The 8,914-nt window shown below is 40.3% G+C and overlaps 1 protein-coding gene across 1 annotated transcript; it reads left to right on the top strand.

The window, feature by feature from the left end:
• Positions 1–7,691: 7,691 nt before the first annotated feature.
• Positions 7,692–8,713, top strand: LOC147434576 (uncharacterized). The gene is made up of 2 exons (XM_086489649.1): positions 7,692–8,280; positions 8,328–8,713. The coding sequence occupies exons 1-2, from the start codon at positions 7,692–7,694 to the stop codon at positions 8,711–8,713; spliced, it is 975 nt and encodes a 324-aa protein (XP_086345775.1).
• The last annotated feature ends 201 nt before the right edge of the window (positions 8,714–8,914 follow it).

Raw genomic sequence — 8,914 nt, 5'->3', positions numbered from 1 at the left:
CCATATAGAGTAGTAGCATCTTGATGCTCGTCTGGCACCACCGCAACGGCTTCTGATTGAGCATCTTCTCTGATCTCCTCCATTGATGCCGTTGTGATTGGCACATGGTAGCCTTCATACGTCCGTGCACTACGAGGGGCTACCTCTATGACGTACCACCAGTTTGATGTAGACTTTGTAGAATGAAATATTACCTGCCAGAGCCACATAACTTACATGAGAGCTTTCAAGCACATAACTTGTAAAAGGGGGATGTTAACTATTTACATACTTACTTGTTCACAATGCTCGGGTAGTACGAAAGTGTCTCTTAGGTCAGTCCATTTCTTAGTAGAATCCACCTCAAGAAAACCAGACTCTCCTCTACGCACAGTAGCGTTGCGATCCTCCATGATTATCTTGAACCATTGCACGTCGAACAAGTCGACAAAAAATCCTCTTTAATCGATCCTCAAAATCTCTTGCAGCGTGCCGAAGTAAGTGAGTTCCGCCACCACAGGATCTGCATCAGAGGAACGTCGTCGACTAGACTGTTCAAATTTTGCCATGATTCCACAATCTTGAGTAAAACGCTTTTTGTCGATTCGTTCCACCCTAAAATGTCGACCTTTACACCATGCTGCTGTGTATGACTTATACTACAACGAACAAAGATTAAGAGTGGCCGTTCAAACGTTTATAAATAAAGTCACTTGCTAGTCGTACATTGCAAACTTACCTTGGTCGTGCAACCCCGAGAGTACTCCCACTCTTCCTCAGTCACTTCTTCACCGCATTGTTGTGCGCTTTTCAAAATTTGACTAAGAAGGACCGATCGAGGAAATGCATCTTCAATGGCACACACAGTTTCTGTTGCAAGTGTTTCAGCAGCAGGGATAGCATCTATTTCGATTTCCTTGGAGCTCACAAATCTGCAAGAAAACACACAAGGATACACTAAGTGCTAGTTGAAATTATTGTGTACATAAAAAAGGTGTAGTCCAGTGGAGTCTTGTGGTGTACCTTACTAGCTCTCCTAATTTGAAAATAGCATCCCTGACTTTCTTGTCCCGACATATACACATACTCACCAACAGAATGAATTACAATGTAAATCAGGAAAAGGGAAAGTGAGTGATAGTCATACACACAAACTATAGATAGAATAGGGAGTATGAAGATTACCTAAAGCATCTTGTGCCAATCGTGGGACTTCAACCCATACAATTGAACGTTTTCAACCTTCTTCGCTTTTGTGAAAGCTCCCTTTAGCGACCTCATGTATCCTATTGGTGTGCGAATAGAGGCAATGGTACCCTTCACCTTGTCTAATTCTTCTTTTGCTAGCATCCAAGGTGCTTTAGGAAGCACAATCTTTCCATCTGAGGCACGCCGTGGAGTGGCAGAGGCGGGGAGACGTTTTAAAAGCCTCAAATCCTCCCTCGCACCCAAAGAGTCCTTCTTGCCAATAATGTGGTCCCATAGTGTTTGGGCTACATTCTTGAATATGTGCATGGGATCCAAGAAGTGTTATATTTTTAAGTCCTTACAATATGGAAGCCTTGAAAATATGGAATACCTTGACATACCTTTTGGTGGAGGACACGGAGCCGAATTATTGTTGTGGTGTTCCTCCCAAATGGTTGCCCAATCTGCCATTGTGAGCTTTAGAGGAGTCTTCCCATTTGTTGGAGCCTTGTGCTTGATATGCCCTTGGGGTAAGAAATGATGGTTGTTTGGATAGATTACCTTGCGCAAGGAATTTGGCCTCTCCGTCTCCAATGATGGCCCACAAGTAGGACATGCATTGTGGCTCGATGTGGACAACTTTGCATACATATCATATGGTTAGAGATGAGTGAACTAAAGGGAGCTAAAGGGAGAGAGGGAATGAGGGAAAGAGAGATAGAGGACAGGGGGTTACCAGAAATCTCTCCAAGCCTAGGATACTCGTGCATTGTCCACATAAGGATTTCCCTCACTTGAGCCTCTCCCCCCCCCCCCCCCCCCCCCCCTTGCAAGTGAGACATCAACAATAGGGATGCCTCTCCATAACTCCTCCAACTCCTCGATGAGGGGCTCGAGGTAAATGTCAATATTTGACACTTTGTACTTCCCTGGCACAAGCAAGGAAAGAAGTATATTGCCCTTCTTGGTTGTCTCCCATGGTGGAATATTGTAGTTGACGATCGCCACAGGCCAACAGCTCCATGAAGTAGACTTAGTGCCGAAGGGGTTGACACCATCACTTGCTAACCCAAGCCTCAAGTGTCGAGGCTCCAACCCAAACTCTGGCCATTGAGTTTTGATGTGCGTCCATGCAGGTGAATCGCCAGGGACACACATCATTCCATCATTTGAGCGATGGTTTCCGTGCCACGCACGAAGCTCCACCGTAGACCTGCTTTTAAATATGTGTTGGATGCGATGAATTAATGATAAATGTCTTAATACCTTGCGGGGTAGGTGTGCCCCGCTTACACTTGTCTTGTATCGTGCCTCCCCGCACACGGGGCATGAGGTAGCATGTGCATGCTCATTGCAGTATAGCATGCAATCGTCGACGCACGCATGGATGCGCTCATACTCCATTCCAAGTGCAGTGACATACAATCTAGCTCGTCGACGATCTAGAGGCATGTGGCTCCAATCGCACGCAAATCGAAGTGAGTGCGTCGACCGTTATTGAGGTGTTTGTGAAGCAAGGTGAGCTAAGAAATGTTTGTTTGTTCAATGGCATGCTCTATCGACGATCTACATTTAACATTCTCTTTTTATCATAGGCCGCAAGTGCGCAAGCCAATTCAAGTGGGGCCGCAATATTTGACGGTGTGTGTGAAGCAACTCAACGAGGTAATTTTTTTAAAAATTATGTTTGATTTTTTATTTTTTATTTTAGATTTAGATTTAGATTCATTTCAATTATTTTAATTTGTTTATTTGATTATTGTTTTCATTCAATCATTTAAAGATTCAAAGATTTAAAGATACACACACACATAGAAAGAAAAAAAGACAAAGAACAATGAAAAAACAAGGGGGTAGAGAGAGAGAGAGAGAGAGAGAGAGAGAGAGAGAGAGAGAGAGAGAGAGTAGACTTGAAAGAGAGAGGGTGATGAAATGTTCACACACACACACACATGGAAAGAAGATTTTTCAATTTATTAATTCTATTAAATTAAATTTAAAGATACACACACATAGAATAGAAAGAAATAAAAGACAAAAAAAAGAAAAAAAAGGGCAGAGAGAGAGAGAGAGAGAGAGAGAGAGAGAGAGAGAGAGAGAGAGTAGACCTGAGAGATAAAGGGTGATGAAATGTTATCGTAATGTCTTCCTATTGCCAAAAATAACCTGTAAGAGAGGAAGAGAGAGAGAAATGGAAATGACATGAACTACTATTCATAAAGATACACACACATAGAGAGAGAAGAATATTCAGTTTTAAAGATACACTTACAAAACACACACACACACACACACACACACACACACACACACACACACACACACACACACACACACACACACACACACAGAGAGAGAGAGAGAGAGAGAGAGAGAAAATATAACATAACTGGTAATAATATAAAAAGATTTCATAAAGATACACACACACATTTGAAGGTGACAATGAATGAAATGTTATGGTGCTGTGCTCAAAAGAGTAGATCCATGTGACCCTAAACGTAGGTCTAGGATGGAGATGACAATGAAATGAAATGTTATGATGATTTGTTCACACACACACATACACACACACACACACACACACACAACAATGACAGGAACTGCTATGGTAATTAACCTAATTTAAAAAGATTTCATAAAGATACACACCCAGACATAAAGGACCATGTGACCATAAAGATAGGTACAGAGAGGAAGATGAACACCCACAATGAGGCTATGAGGCTACATCCAAAAGACTCCACAAAGAAACAAAACCCCATGCAGCTTGAGAGAGAGAGAGAGAGAGAGAGAGAGAGAGAGAGAGAGAGAGAGATGAATTAAAATAAAACGTTATCTAACTAACGATGCCTATGAGAGCAAACCTTACAAGTTCACTTAGGGTGTTCGAGTCCTTGCACAGCTAAACTCTAAAACATAAAGATACACACACAGACATAAAGATGACCATGTGACCATAAAGATAGGTACAGAGAGGGAGATGAACACCCACAATGAGGCTACGAGGCTACATCCAAAAGACTCCACAAAGAAACAAAACCCCACACATCTTGAGAGAGAGAGAGAGAGAGAGAGAGAGAGAGAGAGAGATGAATTAAAATAAACTGTTATATAACTAACGATGCCTATGAGAGCAAACCTTACAAGTTCACTTAGGGTGTTCGAGTCCTTGCGTAGTTAAACTCTAAAACATATATATATAAAGTTACATATGCATATATTAAATGTCATAGAAATAGAAATGGTTTTAGAATACCTTGAGCCTGATGTAAATCTGTTGAGCAATCCTAGCAGAACTATGATATCTTTGAGTAGTACTCAAGGCATAATACTCTAAAGACAATCCCAAGAGAGCATGGTATTAAACCAAGATGCCTTCTGTATCTACTGAACGGGCCTTGAACTCAATATTTTCTTCAAGAGGGTATTTGAAGATGGGAAGAGATTTTGAGCATCCTGTCTATGGTGGTATTGAATTGAAAGAACTATCTAATGGTAGGGCAATGCAATTCATTCTGCCACGTTAGGTTGAACTTAAAACCCGTGGAGTAATCCAACAAATCTAAATGTTGTATTGGGTTTGGTAACTTTTACCTCATGAAGAAAGTCTCAAGCTCACGAGGAGATGATGTTAGCACCATTGCCAACAAGCTCCCAACATCTCTACAGATGCAATTACCATAGACACATGCATTATAGTTCAAAAAGAAAAACCACAGTTTGATCACTAAGAGGTGACCAAATGGATAGAGAACTCATAAAACTTGGAGATAGATTTCACACAGGGTTAGATAGAGACGAGAACAAGTGTGATTGAGAGATCCTATGTTGCTTTCGAAGCCTACAATTTTCAAAGGCCACTCTTCAACATGCTTAGTGAAATAGATGGAAAATGGAGAGAGAGAGAGAGAGAGAGAGAGAGAGAGAGAGAGAGAGAGAGAGAGATCTTTAATGCTTTGAGCACTTATTTGAAGAGACGTTGTAATGTCAAGTTTTGTGGATGAAGTCCTAGAGTAACTACACTTACATTTTCTCTTTTTTTATCCCATTTTTCCCATTAGGAACCTTATGGCACCTAGGGTATCTGCTGAATGTTTTGGTCATGGATTGGAAGCAATAGAGATAGTATTGGATCACATAATGATTCATTACTCTCCGGAAAAGAAAGCTGACTTCTTTCAAAGCATTGTTTGAGGTTTCTTTCCGGGTGTTACTGTAGAAGAAGCTTGGAGAACCTATGATCGCACTTCCATGACTCGAGACGGGGTGCCCTTTCACCAGGTGTTTGTCAGAATCCAAACTAATCCCAGTCAATGGTTCTGCAACCTACGCCTATTGCAAATACGAGTAAAACTGGGGTACTCGGATGCACTCTACCTTGATTCTGAGTTAGGTTGTTGTTCTATCTGTGAAGCTTATAGCAAAATTAATGCTTTAAAGAGCATTGTTGGACCTGATAGGATTGAGAATCACAAGGAGCCTGCTTTCAAGCGTCCTAGCGCTAAACTCTCTTTTCCCATTTTCAAATGTAGATGGGGTTGAACATGTATCAAGAAAAACTTTTATTCATGCGTTTGTTTGCCACTTCTCATGCGATCCTTTGTTATTTCCCAAAACTAGAAAGAGATTATGTATTTTCTTTGTTTCTTAATTTGCGGCCACTTAAATAATGAATTTTTGAGAGAATTATTTTTTATTTACAAGAATTCAAACCTTTCTATTTGCACAACTGTAGTTTTTTGTGTACAGTAGAATGGAGATTAGTCATGCCATTCCTCTCGCTATTGCAACCAATGGCTTGATAGCTTCTCACATAGCTGCAAGTGCATCAGCTAATGAAGAGGGGATATTGTCATCTCTTCCTATTCGCAATGTGCGTGTGGCAAAGAGAGCAGCTCGAAATGTTGGGAGGAATTCTAAAAAGCCTATTATTGAAACTGTGCTAGAGATCAAAGACTCCTGCAAAAGGATCGCGACGATGCAAACCAATGTCTTTGATGTGGTTGAAACATTAAGCTCTGCATTAGAGATTGAAAGTGGGATATTGTGGAAATTGCGAGAAGAGGCAAAAGCAACAAACTTGCAGAGATTAGAGAGTGAGACATATTTGAGAGAGAAACTCTCTCAAGTTGAAGATTCTCAAAAGATGATATTGGCATCTATTGAGAATCTTCGAAAAGAGGTTTCAAGGAGTCAACGCGAATCAAAAGGAAGAAATCAAGACAATACTCTGCGACATATTGTGACAGGATTGAGTACTGTCAACAAGCTGGATGCATTGACAAAGGTTCAAGGTTCAAGACTTTCTGATATGCGAGCTACTACAAATAAATTAAGTGCTTTGGCTAGATTGGTTCGACAAAAGCAACGCCAAGTTGCTCAACGACCTAATCTTCATAATGGAAGAAATATGTAATGCTATGTTGTATTTTCATTGAACTACTTTTTTAAATTGTAGTTTAGAGGAGAGAAATTGATTTTGTTTATATTGATTGTTTATTATGCAAAATGGAGTCAAAATTAATTTTAATTAAAACTATAGAAAGTAGCTTATATGAGAATATCTACTTGCACGTGATTTGATAGATGGTATCAGGACCACGTATATTATCATCTGGTCATGCACGACGAAGCCGACTATGTGATGAATCGCGAAAGGCGAGACGCCAAATAGCACGAGAGAGAACAAGGCATTCACTAAAAAATACCATTGGAACTATACTGGAGTGCAATGAGAGACTATGCTTGCCTGATGTACATGAAGAAAACTTTGAAGCCATGGATGTTGGTACGACTGAGAACATAGCATTGCAATGTAATCAAGAGACTGCAGAGCCTATAGTTATCCTTGAAGAGGGAAACTATACTAAAGTAGCAAACCGTTGTTGTCCATCCGCTTTGAATACCCAACTTCTTTCCTTTTACATCACAAGTTGATGGCACCTATTCTATCCAAAAAGTGTGTGTTGCACAACTTAGGAAGCTTAGATTTTGTTTGCTCCAAATGCGGAGCAAAGGCCTGGAAGGCGGAAGGAAAGACCATCCAAACATTTGTGGGTAAATATTGTTGCTCTAATGGAAGAGTTAGATTACTTCTTTTGAATGAACCACCAAATGAATTGAAAGATTTGATGAGTTCAAACACAACAAGAAGTAGACAGTTCTTGCAAAACATTCGGGGTTATAATAATGCATTGGCATTTGTGTCTCTTGGTGCCCATGTTGATGAGACTATTAATTATGGTGGAAGAGGTGTATACACTTTTAAGGTACATGGATCTGTGTATCATAACATTTGTTCTTTAGCGCCAATAGAAGGACAAAATAAAGTTCCACGCTTTGCACAATTATATTTTTTTGATACCGAACATGAGTTGAGCAACAGATTGCATCATGTTTCAAATTTAGATCGTAGTATTCTAGAATGCTTGCAATTGATGATGCATAGAGTAAATCCCTATGCGAATGCTCTATGATCTGCTGCTTCTTTGTCTTGAGATGCTATTGTATCCAATATTAAGATGGTTATTGCGGAGCATCGTTGTGATGGTTGGAAATATCTCGCTCCAAGGGGTTCAGAAGTTGCTGCAATCATGAATGGGCAAGGGGATGATAGAAATATTGGCCATCACGACATTGTACTAAATTTTCAACACGGGGGCTTGAAAAGAATCTCCAGCATGCATCGAGCTTACATGGCCTTATTGTATTTTTTATTATTTCCAGTTGGAGAGGATGGGTGGCATCTTTATCTACAAACTAGTGATGGAAAAAAGTTGAGTCAGAAGCAATATGATGGCTTCCGCCTACAAATAAGAGATGATACAGTGGAGTGTCTTCTTCGAGGGGGTAGGCTACTACAACAATATATCGTGGATGCTTACAGTACTATAGAGGAGTCACGACTATTGTGGATGCGAAATAACCAAAGAACACTTTGTGGTGAGGTGTACCAAGGATTGGTTGACATGGTTGAGGCAAGAGATGGCTTAGAGAGGACCAAAGGTCAGAATGCTGGGCGTAGAATTGTTCTCCCTTCATCTTTTGTTGGAGGTCCAAGATATATGTGCCAACTATTCCAAGATGCAATGGCAATTGTTCGTAGTAGGGGTAAACCCGATCTCTTCATCACATTTATATGTAATCCACGATGGAAGGAATAGATAATGCCTTACTACCTGGACAAAGTGCTGTTGATCGTCCTGATGTGACAGCACGTGTGTTTTATCAGAAGTTCCAAGATTTGATGCATTTACTTATCAAGCAAGTCGTATTTGGTGAGGTGATTAGACATGTTTCAGTGATAGAGTTTCAAAAACGAGGTCTTCCTCATGCTCATATAATGTTGATACTTGCATCCGAATATAAGCCCACAGATACATTCCACTATGACAAGTTGGTTTGTGCAGAGCTCCCTGATAAGAATGTGTTTCCAGAATTATTCGATGTGGTTAGCCGTTGTAATGTTCATGGTCCATGTGGTCCTTTGAACCCAAGTTCTCCATGTATGGTTGATGGAAAGTGTAGATTCAGGTTTCCATGAACATTCTCTTTGTCTACGTCTGTAAATGAAAGTGGATATCCTGTGTATATGAGACAAGATGATGGAAGGTTTGTTCCCTCTAAAAATTACAATTTAGATAATCGTTGGGTTGTTCTTTATAGCCCTCTCTTATCACTAAGATACAAATCCCATATTAAAGTTGAGATCTGCTCAACTGTCACTGCCGTTAAATATCTTTAT

Source organism: Adiantum capillus-veneris, chromosome 19 (assembly GCF_014529385.1).
Source record: "Adiantum capillus-veneris isolate H3 chromosome 19, ASM1452938v2, whole genome shotgun sequence".
Classification (NCBI taxonomy): domain Eukaryota; kingdom Viridiplantae; phylum Streptophyta; class Polypodiopsida; order Polypodiales; family Pteridaceae; genus Adiantum; species Adiantum capillus-veneris.
The sequence above is the reverse complement of the archived record's forward strand: the minus strand, read 5'-3'. Positions and strand labels throughout refer to the sequence as shown.